This window comes from Macrobrachium rosenbergii, chromosome 6, assembly GCF_040412425.1.
Source record: "Macrobrachium rosenbergii isolate ZJJX-2024 chromosome 6, ASM4041242v1, whole genome shotgun sequence".
NCBI classification, from domain to species: domain Eukaryota; kingdom Metazoa; phylum Arthropoda; class Malacostraca; order Decapoda; family Palaemonidae; genus Macrobrachium; species Macrobrachium rosenbergii.
Window position 1 is genome coordinate 28,694,012 of NC_089746.1, and position 22,346 is coordinate 28,716,357.

The window sequence follows — 22,346 nt, forward strand, 5'->3', positions numbered from 1 at the left end:
ACTTAGTGATCTTTTATTTAGGTTTTCTTGTGATAGGAAGAAAAATAAACGTTAGTTAATAATGTTGTGTTGCATATTTCAGGATGATTGCTCTAGTGTAGAAAGTGGATCAAACGCTGACAATTCTAGAAGTGGAACACCTACACAGCGCCGTAAAGGTCGTGCCAATAAACGTGGAAGGAAGAAAGTGATTGGACCTGCAAAAATGGGTTACAAGTTTGGGTAAGTGTTCCATTAACCCTTAAACGCCTATTGGACGTATCATACGTCGACTAAAATTGTCTGTTGGGTGCCGAGTGGACGACGTGACCGCACGCCGACTACAAAAATTTCAACCTTCGGTCAACTTTGACTCGACCGAAATGGTCGAAAAACGCAATTGTAAGCTAAAAGTCTTACATTCTAGTAATATTCAATCATTTACCTTCATTTTGCAACAAATTGGAAGTCTTTAGCACAATATTTCGATTTATGGTGAATTTTTGAAAAAACTTTTTTCTTACACACGGGCGGTAACTCGGCCGAAAATTTCATAAATTCTTTCGTCATTTTGTCGTAACTTTTGCACTGTTCTTTATTAGCCGTTACATAAAGTTTTATATATGAAAATGTGCGCAATTTCATGTACAATACAGCAAAATACAACCCATGGTTGTAGCTTTTATCAGTTTGGAAATATTTTCATATAAACCACGATAACTGCCAAAATTTCAACCTTCGGTCAACTTTGACTCGACCGAAATGATAAAAAAATGCAGTTTTAAGCTAAAACTCTTACGATCTAGTAATATTCAATCATTTACCTTCATTTTGCAACCAATTGGAAGTCTCTAGCACAATATTTCGATTTATGGTGAATTTTTGAAAAAAACTTTTTCCTTACGTCCGCGCCAGAAATTCTTTCGTCACGTTGTCGTAATGTTCGCACTGTTTTATATTAGTCGTTACATAAAGTTTTATATATGGAAATGTGCGCAATTTCATGTAGAATACAACAGAAAATAACTCATGGTTGTAGCTTTTATCAGTTTTGAAATATTTTCATATAAATCACGATAACTGCAAGCTTCGGTCAACTTTAACTCAACCGAAATGGTCAAAAAATGCAATTATAAGCTAAAACTCTTACATTCTAGTAATATTCAATCATGTACCTTCATTTTGCAACAAACTGGAAGTCTCTAGCACAATATTTCGATTTATGGTGAATTTCTGAAAAAAAAATTTTCCTTACGTCCGCGCTGCTGTAACTCGGTCAACATCTCAGAAATTCTTTTCGCCGTGTTGTCGTAATGTTTGCATCGTTTACATTAGTCGTTACATAAACTTTTATATATGAAAATGTGTGCAATTTCATGTAGAATACAACAGAAATTAGCTCATGGTTGTAGCTTTTATCAGTTTTGAAATATTTTCACATAAATCACGATAACTGCCAAAATTTCAACCTTCGGTTAACTTTAACTCGACCGAAATGGTAAAAACGCAATTGTAAGCTAAAACTCTTACATTCTAGTAATATTCAATCATTTAACTTCATTTTGCAATAAATTGGAAGTCTCTAGCACAATATTTCGATTTATGGTGAATTTTAAAAAAAAAACATTTTCCTTACGCTCTGCGGGTAACTCGCCGAACATCTCAGAAATTCTTTCGTCTCGTTGTCGTAATATTTGCATCGCTTTATATAGTCGTGACATAAAATTTTATATATGAAAATGTGCGCAATTTCATGTACAATACAACAAAAAATAACTCATGGTTGTAGCTTTTATCAGTTTTGAAATATATCCATATAAATCACGATAAATAGAAAAAATTCGACTTTCGGACAACTTTAACTCGACCGAAATAGTCGAAAAGTGCAATTGTAAGCTAAAACACTTACAGTCTAGTAATATTCAATCAATTAGCTTCATTTTTCAACAAACGGGAAGTCTCTAGCACAATATTTCGATTTATGGTGAATTTTTAAAAAAACATTTTTTACGTCCACGTGTTACATTTAATTCATGCATCATTTTGTGATAATATTTTCTCTGTGTTGCTTTGATCGTTTTAAAATTTGTTATATACCAAAATCATCGCAATTTAGTGTACAATACAACTAAAAAAATTAACTCATTATCTTTAACCGTTTTGCTTACAGCGATTTGTATACAATTATATACGAGTTTTTTTTTCGCTGTCATATATTCCAATATTTATATATGGTAATGATATTTTTTCATTTCTGATGGTTGCATACTACACTAAAGGCAATGACAAAAAAATGAGCCAAAAAGAACTCTTAATCTTAAAAACTAAGCGTGCTGTGATTTTTTGAAAAAAACTTTTTTTCCGCTTCGGTGCTAACTCACCGAACGCTGCCGGCATACGGGAGACGTTTTTGTAAATAGGGCTTCGGCGTTAAAGGGTTAAATAACCTATCTGAACAAGTTCCCATTTCACATAGATTTAACTGATAGTTATGGCAGGCATTTAGGCCATTGTAGATTACTGTTTGTGTTAAAAATAGCTTAGCCATCACAACTTAAACTGTGATGTTGAGGGACCACACAGTAGCTCAAGGAAGTATGTTGAGTTTCTGCTGTGAGTTGACAGGTATTTGTCACTGCATCAGTTTCCCTTTACTGGGTTAGGCACAATCAGTTTGTTAGCCTTTTTGCTGTGAACCTGTTACCACCACTAGTGACAAGATCAGTGTCCTGCTAATTGTATAACTGACTCATTTTCTCCCTTTTATATTTCTTTGTTAGTTTATTTTTACTTGTATAATACGGTATTATATCTTACTGTTATGTTATAACGGTTAATTACCGTAGAATGCTAAAATATGCAAATGATATGTAGGTATTTATTCAAATAATGAATTACAGGCAGTCCCCGGTTATCGGCGATCCAGTTTTACGGTACTTGTCTAGTGACGACGATAACGTGAGTTTCCACACCGATTCCTGGTTATCAGCGGCGCTGATCCCCGGTTGTCGGCACTGAACAAAGGTTGTCGGCGCCGATAACCGAGGATCAACACTATTATCGCCGATTTTCAGATGTTGGTGATTTTCAGTTATCGTCACGCTGTCGGGGTAGACTAGAGGCAAAATCTGAAAAGGGGCCTAGAAATCACCTTAGGGAGTATGGAATGTTAGGAGCTGGCATCTATGTCAGATTGTTAAAGTGGTCTATAGTGAACATATTTCAAGTGGATGCCCATTAAATTTGGCCTTTATAAATATTATATACAGCCAAAACAAAATGGCAGCCATTATTGTAAACTCCTGATGCTAATAAAACCATTTCATTTCTTTACATGTGCTTTTATTTCTTTTTTTTTTAAGGGTATTGTATTAAGCTAACTTTTAAATAAAATTAAAGTACTTTGGGCGCATGATTTGGGTCATGTTTAGGGTTTAAACTCTAGAAATAAGCATTTATTAGCATTTTAAGTGACTCCTACCAAACATTCGCAATTCCTTCTGATCTGCGATGGGTTCTGGAACCTAACCTTGCGAAAGTTCGAGGTATTACTGTATACTGTATGCATAGAATAACCAGACAAGCCAGTGTTAAGCTAGGATTTTAGAGTAGGAGGGGTAATTCAGTATTCCTTAACCCCATTTTGGATGTGCTCATACCCTTTTGGAGCTTGTAGTACTGTACTATATAGTTAACCTAGTGGTTACTGTTTACATATATTATGACTAAAATACCAGTTATTGTATTTAAATAGTTTTAAAAGTTTATAAGGGAGACTATATAATGTAGTAACTACTGCAGTTTGCAGATATGACATTCTTTAGAAATAGGCACTGTATTGCAAAGCTTGCACTCATCCGCAAAGATACTACGTAGACAAAAATCTATAGAATCTACTAAACTTGGAAGACAACACACTAGAAACCTTTTTAAAAAACAAAAGAAAGAAACCATCAGGATCTTCTCCACCTCAGCTATCAAGATTATCAAGAATTTTTTTAACATCCCTATAGTGAAATGCAAATTTTGTAAGAATATGTTCAAGATGACAAGCTTCAGGGAGAGGGACACTCTCAGCTAATTGCTTAGCTTTAAAAGCTCAATGAGGTCAGCTTTTTCCTTAGGGCCAGTAACCAATCTACCATCATCTGTTAACAGTAGAGGAATGGAAGATAAGCCTGATGCAAAGGTAGATGATGCCAGTTTGGTCCACCACAGATGTGGCTGAGTAATTCCTTCAAGTTTTCTCTTTAAGGAATTATTCTAATTTCTCTTAGCTATATGATAAATTATTCGCAGCACAGCAAGGCTCATCAATGTTGTAATTTTCATGGGAACGATTTTGTCTCCAGGTGTTGAATTTGGTCTGTTTGTCAGGCTAAGCTTGTTTACATGTATGATCAAACCATGGTTGGTCATTTGTCCTGAATTTAATGACCTTTCTAGGGACATGACCTTACTAAAATAGCAACCAGCATTTCATTTACCGTATTTGCCGGCGTAGTAGACGCACTTTTTCTATTTTTAAGTGTATCAAAAAGCTGCCCTGTGTCCAATGTGGTCGTATTACGGGTGGGAGACTGAGTGCCATAGGCTAGGCTAGGCTAGGCCTAGACTATGGTGAGCATACTGGATAGACTAATAATAAAATGTTGAAAACAAGCTGAATTATCAGTCTGTTATGACAAACTTATGAAAAATTACTTACAATACGTCGGCAGTTAGCCTGTCAGCCATTTGTAATGAGTAGATGTAAACAAAATCATAGCGCCACCCTGGTGGCCTGTCGCGGTAACACATAAATGTTATTTATGTATGGTAAATTTCATACAGAGTCCATACTTTATTCCAGTGTACTCTCACAGTATTGTATTTCATGCACAGAATCATACATTTTCCCTATAAAATCACTTTAAAATATCTTTCAGTAAATGTCTAAATATATGATGAAACATACTAAAATTGTTTTTTCACAAAATATCCTTGTAAAATAGGGGTGCGTCTTATGCAAGGGTGTTAAACGCTGTCAAATACGTTAACTTCTTGGGATCTGGATCTAATACAGCATCTGAAATATTAAGTGCCTGAAAATAACACGATCCCAATTGTTTCTAGATTTCAGCCAGGCTATTTTTCCAGTGGTGGAATAGGGATATACTGATTGACAGATATGTCCATCTTAGTGGCGCAGTGATCGGAAGTCCCTGTATACTTGCAGACCTTGGACTTACTGGAACATATATGAATATGAGGTCTGATCTATCACCAGAAATATGTGTGGGTTCCTCAAGTAGCTGGACAAAATTGGAGGATTCACAGAAAGTTAAGTATATCTTAGTTTAACCAGACCACTGAGCTGATTAACAGCTCTCCTAGGGCTGGCCCAAAGGATTAGACTTATTTTACGTGGCTAAGAACCAGTTGGTTACCTGGCAACGGGACCTACAGCTTATTGTGGAACCTGAACCACATTATACCGAGAAATGAATTTCTGTCACCAGAAATAAATTCCTCTAATTCTTCATTTGCCGGCCAGAGAATCGAACTCGGGCCTAGCAGAGTGCTAGCCGAGAACTCTACTGACTCGTCCAACGAGGAACTAGGATTCACAGAACTCAGGGGCAGACCTGCCATGTTAAAAGTTAAGTATATCTTAGTTTAACCAGACCACTGAGCTGGTTAACAGCTCTCCTGCCATGTTGATCTGTGGTAATTTAATTAAGCCACTCGCTGTGTTTTGCATTGCAGTCTCCACAAATAAATGAAGCTTTTGAATCCTGAGACTGAGCCATATTAATGCTTTCCAAGAGACAGTCATATATATAATCATTGATACTTGGATTGTGGTAAACATTATAGAACTTGCTGAAAATCTTGAAGAATTTCATGGCAACTACACTCTCTAAGTTTTTCTGACAACATAAAGGTCATCTGGACTTAGTGTATACTGTACAGCCATACCTTGTGCATGTGGGATGTTATGATGATAAATAAAATCGGGGCCATCAAACCCTGGGATGAAAAACTCAACCTTTGACTTGTTACGACTTACAAGAGTTTCAGTTAAAAACATCAGATCATAGTTACAGGCACAGTTCTGGAGATCAAGAAAATTTGACCTTAATCCCCAAATATTTGAGTACTCTGCAGTTTTTCTTACAGTAATGAGTAGCAGGCCCAGGGTTCAGCTAAGTGTCTCCTGAAAGAATTAAATTAACATAATAAATAGACTCATAACAACAGCAATATAATAAAAATCATCAGAAAAGTGAACAATAATAATGCAATCAACAACAAAAGCATTTACATTATTAACAAAAATTACATTGTAAGTATAAATAAACCTAACCATGTCATTGAAAAAACACTGAAAGCAAATGGTCGATAAGGTGGAGCTGGAACACCTTACAAGGCATATAAGAAACCTGCCACGGTTGCCATTACAACTGGAGGAAGACAGTCAGGATGGATTTAGAAATTATGAAAAGCCTAGAGGGAAAAGCTTAGGTAAAGAAGGTGCTTTCCTGATAATCCACTAATCAATCAGGAAAAATGCCTAATTGTACCCTCAAACAAGGGAACTCAAACCTAAGACCATGGAAGGCCATGGTACAATGGCTATGGCACAGTCCAAGGTTGGAGAACAAGGTTTGTATTCAGAGTAACCTTCTCCAAGAAGGGTTGCCTATCAAGGCTGGAGGGTCCCTTCCACCTTCTGGTTTGATTTTGTAGTGTCCTTCTCCTAGAAGATATGCCTGCCAGGGCTAAAGAGTCCCTTCTACCCAAACTCGTGTAGGCAGGGAAGTCACACCCTGAAGTGAATTGTGCTAAGAAAAGCCACATTAACTCACTACCCATAATGCTGTTAATACTATTATTACTGGAAAGAGAAAGAATATGTATTTGTAAAGGTAATTTAATTTTAAAGTGTTTAAATTAGAATTTGGTTTGTTCACAGATGTTATCTGAAGGAAGACCATGGACAGCCAATATTTGGAGTGCAATTCAATCAACATCTGCGTGAGGGCCAGCCTCTTGTTTTTGCAACTGCAGGGAACAATCGTATCTCAGTTTACCAGTGTATAGAAGATGGTTCGATAAAATTACTTCAGTGCTATAGTGACCCTGATGTAAGGTTTTATCTTTATTGATTATGGTAATATCTCTATGTAAAGCATTTTCTTTATGTTGGATTTGTTAGTTCATGTGGTCATAAAATTAGCTTAGAAATAATGGTTTGTAAAAAAATTTTTTTGAAAGTGTTAACTTTTATTAACTATAAAGAATCAGTCAATTTTGATAGAAACTTTTGTTAGCAAATTTTCTTAAAGCTTGGTATTCTTTGAGGAAATTTTTCACCAAAAATTCATGACACGAAGACAATTTGATTTGCAAATTCACAATACACACTGAAGACTTGATCAGCATTTTATACACAAAGCTTTATCACTTTATTATATAAATCCCATGCTCATTTCTTTTGTGCTTGTACATGTCAACCATCACTAATCTGGCATCATTGGGACCTGCAGGCGGATTAATGATTTTGCTGGATTACAGACTGGTTAGGTTAGAGGACACTTAACCCAACAGTTAAACCACCTCATCCTACCTTTAAAATACCCTGTAAATCAGTACAAGTTGGTTAATAAGAAAAAAAGAAACATTTAATGAAAATCAAGTGAAGTTTTACTGAAGCACAGGCAAAACAAATGGTACATGTAGTTCTGTTGACTTATACAAGAAAGTTCATCACTGCCGCTTCCAAAGTGAAGAGCTAGAATTTTCAGTTAAGCACATTTACATGTCTTGAGACAGAGCTGTCAGGATTCCCATTTTCTTGGAATTTTTTTTTATGTTATCATATATATTTTTACTGTAATTTTGAATTTTTTATTTTTACAACCCAAAAGATAACCGCAATCGTGTGTGTAGAGTATGTATGAACACACAAACTCCTTTGCTGGCATCGGAGAACTTTGTACAGCTTGTTGTGGTTCATGTTGTTATGCTTATGATTTTTTTATTTATATTTTATGCTATTCTCATTGATTTTTGTAGTGTATTTTTTAATTTTTTATTATTTCAACCCAAAAGATAACTGCACTCGTGTGTATAGGGTACATACAAACTTATTCGCTGGCATCGGAGAACTTGCTACAGCTTGTTGTGGTTTGTGTTGTTACGCTCATGAATTTTTAAATACATATCTTACGCTATTTTATTTTTTCTGTATTTTCTATTTTTTTATTTTTACAACCCAATGTGCGTAAGGCACATAAAGCACAAACTCATTTGCTGGAATTGGAGAACTTGCTACAGCTTGTTTTGTTTCATGTTGTTATGCTTATGATTTTCTTATTTATATTTTACACTTCTCATTTATATTTTTACTGCATTTTCTAGATTTTTTTTTTTACTACCTAAGAGATAAACGCCATTGTGTGTGTAGGGTAAGTATGTACACACATAAGTAGCTCCAATAAATAGTAGCAGCAGGTTGGTGCGGTGACCTGGGAATTTGAAATTGTGCTAGCCGAAATTAGTGCCAGGTTAGTGATGGAACCAGAGTAATGATTGCCGGATTAGTGATGGTCGACCTGTATATCACATATTCAGTTTCTTCCCATTGTTCCTAGTAGCGCTGTGCATGTATGGCACACCGTAGGTGGTACTAGAGGTTTTTTACAGTGCCCCTTCATTGGTCTTGTTTGCATTACTTTATGCATTTTACATGGCACCAGTTAACTTTTGTCTTCCTTCTTATCTGTCCAACCTCTATAACGTCACCTTGCTCCATTTGCATCTCCCAAGTAGAAACAGGTCCTTTGCTTAACCCTCTTAAAGTCTCTAAATTCTACTTTAAAGTATACGTGTTTACTCAGAGTACTTTCACATTAAATCAAGTGGTACTCATTTTCTCAGTTTCGTCCTAGACATCATTGTTAGTTTGCAGTGTGACTCAGAAAAGAGGTCAGTGAAACATGTCAGACACAAATGAATGGTATCTGTCATGATAAAAGCTTAATGACAGATGAGAGAAGAAGGAAATTAACCTAGTTGCTCACAGAACCTTGTAGGGGTGATACGCATATGGGCTTACTGTTGTGGTATCATTTTTGTATCAAATATCTCTCTCTCTCTCTCTCTCTCTCTCTCTCTCTCTCTCTCTCTCTCTCTCTCTCTCTCTCTCTCTCTCTCTCTCTCTCTGCTTTTCAGCTACTGAATTTATTAATGTTAATAAAACATACATGGAACATACATGGCTTTTAATCGGTTTTGATCAAAGATGCCTTGAAAGTTAAATTCAGTGCTAAAAAACATTCTATGAAATAGTGGAATCATGTACTTTAATTTTGTTTGCTTAAAAAAAATTTTTTTTATAGCAAATTTTTAAGTATTCAAAAGTAAGGTAGATTTTTTTTACCCAATATAGTAATTTTACATGAATTTTATAGCTTTAAATGTAGTATATAGTTTTGATCTACAAATATGTATATAGATGTACTGTATTTGCTTTTTCAGACAGAGGAAAACTTCTATACAGTTGCATGGAGTTACGATACTGAAACAGGAAGGCCGATCTTAGCAGCAGCTGGGTCACGAGGAGTTATTCGTATTTTTTCACTTGCTACCATGCAGTGCGTTAAACATTTTATAGGTAAAGTTTCATTTTACACTTTCCGTATGTATTAACAATATCATCTTTATTTGCTATTGAAGCCCTTCAGATTTGTCGTCTTAAAAATTCTCTACTACGGCAAATTCAGTTTACATCCTCATTTATGTGAAGCTGGTGAAAATGTTAAAATATGATGGATCCCTGCTCATGGAAGGGGGAATGAGGATGCCAATAAATTAATATTTTATTCAAAAGGGGAATCCTACTCATATGGAACAAGCCCACATGGGCCATTGACTTAAATTCAAGCTTCCAAAGAATATGGCATTCATTAGGAAGTAAGAGGGGTAAAGGGAAATACAGAAAAAAAGATCTCACTTATTAAAAAGAAAAAATAAATTAATTAATATATAAAAATGTATTAAAATGCAAGGAGAATAGCATTAGGGTAGTAATGCACTGCATCTTTGCTTGAACTTTTGAAGTTCCAATTTCACATCATCCTCAGGGAGACTGTTCAAAGTCCAACGGTGTGAGGAATAAAGAACCTCTGGAACTGAGAAGTTTGACAGTGAGGCACATTATTGCACATTGGTGCTGCTTTTCAGGAAATCTGGTTGCTCCTGGCAGGAAAAGGGGATCAGGGATCAATTGTGAATGTGAAATATCACCATTAAAATACAACCTATGAAAAAGTGGCAAACGAGACCATCCATCAATGGTCCAAGGCATAACTTAGATAACTGCAAGTCATTAGAAAACTTTTAAATATTATATAATTAAAGACAAACCCTTTAGTCAAGGTCGATGAGAATTAATTATTTTGACTCAGTGGTCTGGTTAAACTAATTTATTATCGTAATAATTCTTTGGCATTAAAAAACCCCATCTTTCTTCCTCTTCTGTGCAGGTTAGCCAAGAACTTGTGTTTACCAGGCTCATCAGCCTTCGGTGAAATTAAGTATGTTAGACAAGAACTTTTGTTTACCAGGCTCATCAGCCTTCAGTGAAATTAAGTATTATCCACGGGATAGTAAATTTATCAGTCATTCTAGGTGAAGAAATGCCATTGAGGATAAAATATTTTGATATGTTAAAAAATATTCAGTACCAGATAGACAGGAGATAACATTGTAATGACTATGGAGATACTAAGAATTAAATGTAGCTATTTCTGTCAAGACATCAAGAATTCAGAGTGAATTATTGAAGTTAATCATTCCAAAACCATTCAGTTCGTTAAAATTTTCTTCAAGTTAATTTCATCAGAGTGACAAAAAAATAGGAAGCATCTTGCCACAACCAGGGATTGTCTTTCATCCTAAAATATTTTAGATAAAAATTGTCAAGTTTATAGTTATATGTCATTCATTCATCTGTAACTTTCATAATTTTCTGTGGAAGGTAAGGTAATATACAAGTGACTAAGATTTTCGATAAAAGACAGAGAAAATGAAGTATTGAAATTCTGACTACTAAGATCTGTCAATAAAAAGTATTTTGGCAAACATCAGTTCAATGACCTTGAAAAGGCAAGCTTCTAATTTGTATTAGAATGAAATAGACCAAAACTGAATCAAGATTATGTAATGTTCACACTGCGTAATTGTATACCTCTTATTCATCTTTTGACATCCCACTTAACGACTCATTCTGTCCTCCCCACGACTTCTGGCATGGCAATGGACTGTCCTCTGGAAACCTCAGTTTATCAAAACAAGGTGGTATTAAAACCTTAATACCATACAACAAACCCAAAAGAAGTAATGGCATAACCCAACCTTGACTCACTTTGACTCCCTCTTTGGGAGTGAAAGTTGGTCAAGATTTCTGACCTTGGCAATTGACAGGATAATTTCAGCCCTAAAATTAGAAAATTATTTATTAAACAGGCATTCCACAATAGAAATGTCATTCAGACAAATAAAAGAAAAGACAGCTTATAGAAGCCACAAAGAAAAAGTCAATCTGAAGATTGGTCTATGAGAAACATTGATAATACAGGCAGTCCTCGGTTATTGGGGAGGGTTCCGTTCTGGGGGTGTGATGATAACCGAAAATCGGCGATTTCCAGCGCTTTTTTGGTGGTTTTTCAGGCTTATCGGCGCCGAAAAGTGCCGATTTTCGGTTATTGGCGCCTCTGTTAGGTATGTATTGGTGCCAATACCCAATTATTGGCGCCGATACGCGGAAATCGGTGATTTTTGGCGCCGAAAATTGCCGATTTTCGTTGCTAGACAAGCGCCGTAAAACCGGATCGCCATTAACCGAGCCCGCCGTTAACTGAGGACTGCCTGTATAAATGTAAAAATAAAAAAGCATACCATGAACAGCACCATTATACTACCAGAAAATAATAATGAATTGGTCGAGAAGAATATACTGTTGGACTCTCTTAAAATGAGACATCCCAAAGTCCAAGATTGTGAAGTATATGTAATACCGAGAAGACAGAACAATAAAATATTAAGAATGGCAAGAATAAAATTGGAAGGTCAAGATCTACTGTACCTCAAAAAGTGAAATTTTGGGCCAAAATAGAGAGTTAAGACCTTATGTCCCAAAGCCACTATACATTATTGTAACGTAAATATTGTAGTAAGTATGGGCACACAAAAAAAAATTGTCAAAGTGAACCTGTGTGTGCTTAGTGGATCTGACGAACATACCACAAAATGTAGGCAAGATCATAATGCAAGATCCAAGGAATGCATGTACTGTACCATATTATATATATAATACAGAATTGAAAATATTATAAGAACAAACAAGGATCTCTAATAAAAGAGGCTAAATTAGAATTGAAAGCGAGAGGAATTCAGGATCCTGGTAAGAAACTTACATATTCTTCAATAACAAGATCTAAAATGCAACAAAACTCTATCAGACAGAAGTAACAAAAAACAAAAATAAATCTCAAGAAATAAGTGATTTAGAGGAAAAAACTGAAGTGGTAAAGAATCAAGGAACAGGTGCCAGTGAAATGATATTTTATTCGTTTGAAATATTAATAAAAATGAGAGCACGTGAAGATACTGCTAAAGAAGTAGCAGAGGAAATTTGTGATGGACCGGATATTAAAGACAGAAAGAGACCTCTGGAGAGAACACCCACCAAAACAAAAAAACAAACTATTATTAGAGAGACATCAGTTAAACCAAAGACAAAAGATATGAAGAAAGAACAAATAAAAGCAGGCTAAGAATATAACTTTATCTCCTCAACTAAAAGTAAAACCTATGGAAGCAGATATCCAAACCACCGAAGGGGTAGAAGAGAACCATACTATAGATGATGATGATTATGGCAAAGGAGTAGAGATTACTGCATCACCAACAATTGTTACAAGAGTAAATGAAACAAAAAATATACATGGTAACAACCATGAAAAAGATTGCATGTGCATTGAGCACTTAATATATTACAAAGAAAACAATTGTCTTGAGTAAATTATTAGAAAAAATCCAAGTTGATAATACAAACAAATAAAGGTTACCTTCAATAGTAAACTACCTCCTCCTTGGACCATGAATAAAATAAAGATTTGCTCAGTCTTAAAAATATTCATCCAAAAATTACCCAAATAGGTACCATTTATCCAAAAATTACTCCTATAGATACCCCAGAATGCCATAGGCAACACACAAGAGAGCATTTAAGCAGAAAAGTTCCATATTACGCAATATACGCAGATGGACCTAAATCACATTATGGAATGGGGTATGCCTCAGTATTCATAGAGTTTTGTGCAATAGCAAATTTAATATCATTCAATAATGTGATTTTTAGCGACTCGAGCAGCTCTATAAAATCTACTCAAAGTTACCAATCAAAAAATATATTGTGCTGCAAATTAAGGTATTACTCCATAAGTTATATAATACAGTACCGGGAAAACTGCGCATATAGGGATCAAAGAAAATGAAGAGGCTGATAAAGCAGTTGAAGATTATGTAACATATGAAAATAAGTAAATTAAAAAATGTCAAAGTACATGAAATGAAGAACTTGAAAATAATAAAGTAAAACAAATAAAAGGATTTTGACAAAGGAAAAATCTATTTCTGGGGAGGGGCCCATGTCACCCGGTGAAATAATCCATTCAGCACTTATTTCTAGGTAATTCCGTTGCTAGATACCAGAGAAAACTAAATGTAAAGCTGGGGTTACTACCCCCAGAGCGAGCTCCAAGAAATGGAGTCATATATGGTAAAGGGTGAGATTTTCACAATCACGGGACCCTGCCCTATAAAGATTCAAAATGTCAAAAGTCCCAACGAGAGAGGAGCCGATACAAGTCCATGCACTACTCGCGGACTGTACACAAGGCAACACTAGCCGCATTCCATGTTAGCACCCACCCCACTAGAATGATGTTTACCATGGGAGGGAGAAGAAAAAAAAAAAAAAAAAAAAATAGGGGTGGGTCATCGGGTGACATCGGGCCCCTCCCAGAAATAGATTTTTCCTTTGTCAAAATCCTTTTTCTGGATCGGGGTCCCCTGTCAGCCGGTGAAATAATAACAGAGAAATAAACATCATTCTTATGCTAGTAAAGACTTAAAATAGAGACGTTGAAAATTAGGAGAATTCTACCTTGAACATTAGTAAGGTCCTCTAAATTCATGTAATGAAAATAATGTAAGTGGTCACCGTCTAAGATCATGAGCTTAGGATTGAACCTGAATAGGCTTGTATTAAGAAAATACTTTCTGCATAATAGCAGACACAATGACAACAGTACCCCCCCTTTTTTTAAAAAGAGAGGATCTGACAAAATTGCGAGGTCCTGTCGAAAAAAGCCTGTAAGGAGAAAACTGGGCACAGAAACAGACCTTGTAAAAGGGGAGTACTTTCCAAGGTGACCACCGAAAATGAGGACCTTCAACTGTAGACAGAAAGTTAGGGTAAGGAATTCGCAACACTACCCCTGATGAGGGGAAACCAAAATGATATGGAGGTCAACATACCAAAAAGAGAGATGTACACAAGTAATTCTGACATGCCTTTGAATAGGCCATTCTCTAACACACACATACTGTATAATGAATAATCCACATAACCCTGCTCCTGAATGCTCTAAATGTAAAGTAATGATAACAAACATTTATTGTGTGATTATCCAAAGTATAACCAGCAGCGAACATCAAGTTTTGGAAATAAACCGATGAGTGAAATTTTGTCAAACTTCGACATTTGAAATTGATCCAGTGATAAAGTTTTTGAAAAATTATAATTTACAAAATATAAAAAAATATAAATAAAAACATCCTTTGGGCTAGCCCTGTGGTCTGGTGAAACTATTTTAATATATATAATAATAATAATAATTGACATCCCACTTACTCTAGGCATGGGAAAATTTATTTTTGTAATGTAACTTCAGTCGTCATGCCTTTCAGAAAGTTGTAATTTTACATGTTTTTTAGTCACTAAAAATAAAAAAATTTCTGTGGTGGCATATCTTCCCTAATTTTAGTGGCTGATCCTCTAACACAATTTTGCTGTGAAAACATAAGCATTGCTGGGTAAGGAAAACTAATGTTTTGTTGGGAGATATGGTTGCTAATCCCAGGCCTGATGGGGATTAGTACCCATCATTGTATATTGCATAGTGTTGGTCTTTGTATTACATTTTCTGCTGCTTATTGTTTTTTATGTTATTGGGTATGTGCATAGTTTTTAGATGAATATTTCAAGAGTGTAAAAGTTCATATCTCGTGCATACTTCATGGAAGAGGTAGTTTTATTACTGCAGGAAATTTTTTATTCATATCTGTTGAATCAAACAGTCTGTAGGCTCTAATTGGAAATACTGGCAAGTGATGGTTATAAATATCTCCCCTTGATCAAAGAGTTCTTTTGTTGATGTTGCTTGTATTTTTACTTAAGTACACTTTACTAAATATCAATGAAGAGTTAGAGGTGGTTCATCACATTTGATTTGGATAGAAGAGTTTGGGGAAGATTTAAAAGCTCCATTGCATAGTCAGAGTCCATTTTTATGAACTACAGTAAACCCCCCGTATTCGCGTTCTCATGGTTCGCGGACTCACACATTTGCGGGTTTCTCTGTGGAACATATCTAGCCATCATTCGCAGAAAATTCGCCCATTCGCGGTATTTTTCACTGAGAAATATTCACTAATTACTGTATTTTCATATAATTTTCATGAATAAATGCACTTTTTGTGATAAAACTATTAAAATACTCAGGTATAAGCATTTTTACAGGGTTTTTCTTGGTTTAAGCTATCAAAATGGGCAGTTCTAAGTGTTTTTAGAGGGGTTTTAAGCATTCGCGGATTTGACCTATTCGCGGGGGGGATGTGGTACGCATCCCCTGCGAATATGGGGGGTTCACTGTAAATCTAAACTTTGCAAAGTTGTGTTAGAGCCTAAACTGTACATCTGACATCCATAGTGTATGATAGACATAACAGTTGCTTTTTATAGCAATGTCAAGGTTGGTCTGTCAGGTATCCAATTTATTTGAGATAGTTTTTTAATAAAATTGAATGCATTTTTACATTTGGCCATTATGTGGGCTATATGTGCCTTCCAGTTTAGTATGTGAAAGATTTTGTCTCAAGAACTTTGCTCTTTGACCAATGGGTATATGATGTCAGATTTTTAAGTCAGTCACGTCACTTTTTTCCACTACACTTTTATAAACCAGCACTACTGTTGTTTTTTCTATGGAGAATTGAAAACTACTGATGAGGCCTGTTGAGTCTGTTTTTACTATAGCATTATTGATGATAACGTTCAGTGTGTCTCATATTCAACTCTGTACTATATGGCAAAATTGTCCATGTAAATAATATTATTTTGATGTCATTTATTGCTGGTGTGAAAAAGATGCTATGAAGAACACTTTCATGTAGAGTTCCCTTCTCAAGTGAGAAAGTCTGAATAAGTATCATCAGTTTGTACTTAGATGTTAGTCTGTTAGGTAAGTTTCCAATGAAAATTGGAAAGTGACCAAATGTATATTTGTGTAATGATTTTAATATCTAGTATCTCCATGAGGTATCAAAAGCTTTCTCTATAGCAAAGGAAATAGTTTTTGTGATTTGATTGCATTCAGATCCTTTGTGGATGTGATCTTCTAGATGGACAGCGAAAACTATGGTGGACCTATTCTTCTGCGATACAGGGGACCACCTCATTTTAGTTGTCTGTAAAAGAAAACTATTGAGATGGCTTAGTCTAGTCTGTCTGCACTTTTTCTGTCCACCCTCAGATCCTAAAAACTACTGAGACCAGAGGGCTGCAAACTGTTATGTAGATCATCCACCCTCCAATCATCAAACATGCCAAATTGCAGCCCTCTAGCCTCAGTAGTTTTGATTTTATTTTAGGTTAAAGCTAGCCATAATCGCACTTCTGGCACAGCTATAGGTACCAACAACACAGGCCACCAACGGGTCATGGCTGAGTTTCATTGGCTGTGGCTGAGGCCACCACCGGACTGTGGCTGAGTTTCATGGGCCGTGGCTAAAAGTTTCATACAACATTATATGCTGTACAGAAAACTTGATTACACCGAAGAAACTTTACAATGCATTTTTTACTTGTTTATTTATGTGCCTAATAAGTCATGCATTTAACCTTTGCCCAAACAGTTTGCATAAGCAACATGTTAGGGTAATTAGTCTGTAATTGTTTAAATTACTTGGGTCTGTTCTTGGCTTGAATGTGGGTTTTAATTATGGCACTTACGCCATTCTTCAGGAAATAAATTTGAGCCACAAATTAATTATAAAATTGTAAAATGTGATTTAACTTATGGTGCTTAATGTTCGTTAATTCCAAAATAAATTTTATCTCTCCTAAGAGCAGATTTACTAGACTTAAAAAGGCATAATCTAATTCTTCGATACTAAATTTTCTATTGAAATATCTTGTTTATTTTTGGGGGTAAAGAACTTTTCCATTTTTTTTTAATATAGTATGTCTTGGTGATGTGGCAAATGTTATTTATTGTTCCTGAATTTTTGCCATACTTTTTATAGAGGAGTATTGTTGGAGATGTCTGATACATAGTCTCCATTATATCCTTGTTTAGCTTCTTTTCTAAACTTTGCAGAGCTTGTTTTATATCAGTTTGTTTTATTAATTTTGAAAGTGTATCAGACAACCAGGATAATTTTTTTTAGAATGCTTGGGATAGTAGACAAGAAAAAATTCTGTTCTGCACCTGAGAAGTACTTGACGATCATTAGCTACTGAAGTTGGTCTTCTGACGCAAGGGAAAGCATCTTTTCATCTGACCCTTTCATCCTTGCCATGGGTCACTATCCTTGGATAAGTAGTCAACTAGCTTTTTACTTCAGGGATGGTCTCATTCCTTAGCAATGAAGTTCAAGTCACTTATCTTCCCCATCTCATCTTTTTGTAGCTTTATCAAGAAGAGAATACAGTCATCATCCCTAAAGATTAATTTGGTTCCTGTAATCCCCAGAGATGAAGAAGCTTCAGTTGTTGGCTGAGCTTATGAGCATTATTTGCCCTTTCAATCCGGGAAAGGGGGATGACTTACAGTGAAGTTTCCTGGTGTTGGAGTTAGGAGGAATTGAGGATGGTATTTCTCCCATTCACAGCTCTTGCTGGGGTCTTGTTTTCAGACTGGAAATCTTAATGGAACCATAGGTAGATGCCATCAGAGTTGCTTCTTGATTCCCCTTTCCGGAGACAAACATGTCTTAGCCAGTAAACTTGGGGATATATAGCAGTGACTCTGAAGGATTGAGGCTTGATTAGGAAGGCGAGTTTGATGTTTTAGAGTTTTTTAATGTAAAGAATGCAACAAGAGAATGGAGTCTGATTATTGAAATTGGTCTACTAAAGTTTGTGCCACAAATCTTTCAGATATGAGTACTGTAGTCTCTATAACATCCTTGGCCCACAAGTGTATTTCCACATCCTTGGAAGTACACTTTGTATCAGGGAAATGCTTTCACTTGTGAGAAGGTAAGGTAATACAGCTCTTGAGTTTTGTTTCACCCTGACAACTACTTTGCAAGTCTCCACCTGAACCACGGCACCAGTAGCAGTTTGGGTGCATCAGATCTGTATAAGAAAGACTGAAGATATTTCAATGACTGGTGTTGACAGGAGCAGTGGTAGAATTTTAACATTTTGCTTCAAGTTTTCCAGACCCACAGACCATCAGTTGGGAGAAGTCAAATTTAGTCCTTTCAGTGAGAGCTATGTACCAGGGGATGGTCATTTACACAAAAATGGAAATAGATTGCCTGACTAGACAGAATCAGTTGTTATCCTTGGTCCATTAGAGTGGCATAGCCTGTATCTTGTTTTCATTTAAAGGTAATTCCTTATCATGCACCTTGTTCACTGCAGAAACTGGTTCTTCACAGTTGCTGCAACTCTAACAGCTGTGGTCAGTAGTAGCTCTGTCTGAAGACTACCATGTCATAGCCTTTGAGGATATTGTGAAGGATCTTCACTGGAGGCAGGACTAATGTCATCTGCTATAGCCGATTCACTTAAGGTAAATTCTTTGGCCTACGAGAAGTTTGTTTGGCGGCCTCTGATTGGCTGGTACTGGGAGGTATGCAGCTCGCTCACTTTCATTTTGAGGTCTGTAGCTCAGAAAACTTGAAATATGTTTATATTTCTTCATTTATCTCACATTATTTCATCATTTATCTCACGTTTTACACAAGATAGGAAAGTTTTGGTCATACCATAGGATTCGGTATTAATTGTACAACTTAATCATGATTTCCTTAAATCAGTAAGATAAAACACAAAGGAATTACAAGAGTAAAAGTAAAGAGAGAAGCATTTCATTCTTTATACCTGTTTTTACATATCGTCGGATTTTGCATTATTCATGCGATCAAGATAAAATAAAACTTGTGTTTTCATACAACAAATTCATCTTGAATATCCTGGTGCTTTCAGATTTTAGATGTGTGTGATATGTGAAGAGAAAATGAAGAATATGTCTTATTATATTGCATCCGTTCTTGACTCAGTTTGGCAGTAGAAACCGAGAGACGGTGATCTGCAAAGCCGAGGCGCCGTTGACAGTTGCCAATTAGCAATATGAGAAGTTAACAGTTTCGACAATATTTACCGTATGGTTATGTCATTACATTTTCTGTAAATAAAGGCATAGAATTCCCATGATGAATGTCGAACTTTTTCACTCCAATATCTTATATGTCCGTATGTCTGGACATATCTGATAAGAAAAGATGAATAATTATATGGATGCATCTGGATGTGCTGGCTTCAATTTGGGCTAGGTGAGAAATTTGCATACTGTAGGCTACATGATAAATAACAGGCCTGCACAGTGATCAAATATAACATGTATATAGAGGAATAAACGTTCTGGTGTAAGAGCAGCTCCAACAAATTCTGAAAAAGACAGAATTTTATATTCGTTACATCGCCAGTAGATTTTATGGTAAGAAATAAAAAGATGTATTTTCGTTCATTGAATGAACATATAAAAACCATCAGCTTTTAGTGTTATTGACCAGAGAAGCAAGCGACCATAATAATGAACTCATAATTATTTAGCATGTTATTTATCATGTAGCCTACAGTATGCAAATTCCTCATCTAGACTAAATTCAAGTCAACATATCCAGATGCATCCATATAATTATTCATTTTTTCTTATCAGATATGTCCAGACATATGGACATATATGACATTGGAGGGAAAAAGTTCGACATTCATAATGTGAATTCTATGTGTTTATGTACAGAAAATGTAATGACATAATAATACGGTAAATACTGTCAATACTGCAAACTTCTCATATCGCTAATTGGCAAAGCTCTCGCTGTTTGCAGGTCACCATCTCTCTCTCGGCACTACTGCCAAACTGAGTCAAGTACGGATGCAACATAATACGAAATATTCTTCATTTTCTCTTCACATATCACACGCATCTAAAATCTGAAAGCTCCAGCGTATTCAGGGTGAATTTATTGTATGAAAACACTAGTTTTATTTTATCTTGATCGCATGAATGATGCAAAATCTGACAATATGTAAAAACAGGTATAAAGAATGAAATGCTTCTCTCTTCACTTTTACTCGTAATTCCTTTGTGTTTTATCTTACTGATTTCAGGAAATCATGATTTAGTTGTACAATTAATACCAAATCGTATGGTATGACCAAAACTTTCCTATCTTGTGTAAAACGTGAGATAAGTGAAGAAATGTAAACATATTGCAAGTTTTCTGAGCTACAGACGTTAAAATGAGACTGTGAGCGAGCTGCATACCTCCCGGTACCAGCCAATCAGAGCCCGCCAAACAAACGTCTCGTAGGCCCAAGAATCTACCTAATGTGAATCGGCTATAGTAGGAGTTATATTGGTTCTTCTCTCCCCAGAGATATTGATATTTATGGGTGGTTAGGGTCAAGAGTCAGCAGTCCACACCTGGTTCATAAAGCAAAAGAATCTTGCACGCCGCAGTACAGAGAAAGCACATCAACTTCCATGAGTTAAAGGGCCTCTCCAAAACCTCCAAGCATTCACTCAGTTCTTAGCAGGAAGAACAGGTGTGATGACTGATGATAGTGACACAAGAACACAATCCTACACTGTCAGGTGATGGAAAAGTTCTTCATGTGGGTGGTATCAAACATGGTCAGCATGGTGTTAAGTTTTGTACCATGTAGGCACAATGTGATAACCAGCAGTCTCTGCATGGGAAGACAGATCGTGCATTTGGACAGGTCACTGAGCTCTGTTATCCTCAAGGCTGTAAGTCGTCTATGGGGCTCACAGTAGGTAGATCTGTTCATAGTGAACCTGAACCACTCTGCAAGTCCTACCCCTTTTTTTTTTTTTCTAACTCTGCTCAACCACCCAACATCCTAAAGGATAGACATTATGTCACTCCTTGAAATGACCTTGATTTTAACTTACTGGATGGGCATGCTCATGTGAGGCATAATAGCTCTAGATTGGGGAGTGGACTGCATCAAGTGAGAATCAATATTTCGTGCCATACAATTTGAACAAATTTTGTGGGCAAATATTCATATTATTTCAGTTAGCCATAAATGACTTATGGCAACTCTTACAGCAACTCTAGTAGCTCAATAAAGGACAAAGGTGGATCAGTGTGACTTGAGATTTCATGGGGAAATGTACTCCACCTCCCTATCCCAGGATGTCTTTTTATATATTTGCTCATAAATATACCCAGGGATTGCTGTTGGTTTAAGTTCTTATCTTTTATGGTAGGATGTCAGCTATAATTGTAATTTTGCAAATTAAAGTGCAAAGAAATAAAATAAAAAATGTATACCTCACAAAAAGGTTTTGCATTTCCCCATCTCAGTACATCATGTAAACATTTTACCATAAATATATTCAGAATTTGTTATTGATTTTAGTTCTTATCTGTTATGATATGGTGTGAGTTATAATATCAGAAAAAAACATGTAATAACTTGGTAAAATTATCATATTTTTACAACTGTCTTGGAAAAGAGGCCCTGCACAGGGTTGGAAATATTCATTTTCAATTTCCCGTGGAAGGTACAGAAAATTTTTTAGAATTTTTTTCCTTATACCACGTGCATTTTTATATCTTCCTCTTTCCAATGATGTCTTTTTTCTTAAATTGATCAACCTTAAAGTTTGCCTGGTCTAGGGGTGTGCTTAATATAGTACAGTATATTTTAGCCCGGCCTGTAAGGGCTAATTCCTTTCTCCCTATTCTGCCTCTTCAGGGAG

At 35.8% G+C, this 22,346-nt stretch overlaps 1 protein-coding gene across 7 annotated transcripts in view; it reads left to right on the top strand.

Annotated features, from left to right (window-relative positions):
* LOC136839394 (polycomb protein EED-like) overlaps window positions 1-22,346 on the top strand; it is a 55,203-nt gene that overhangs the window by 13,449 nt on the left and 19,408 nt on the right. For all 7 annotated transcript variants that reach the window (XM_067105382.1, XM_067105379.1, XM_067105383.1 and 4 more), the window contains 3 exons: window positions 83-222; window positions 6,938-7,109; window positions 9,505-9,640. In XM_067105382.1, the coding sequence (XP_066961483.1) occupies window positions 206-222; window positions 6,938-7,109; window positions 9,505-9,640 (325 nt within the window). In that variant the 5' untranslated portion in view covers window positions 83-205. The remainder of the gene's footprint in view (window positions 1-82; window positions 223-6,937; window positions 7,110-9,504; window positions 9,641-22,346) is intronic.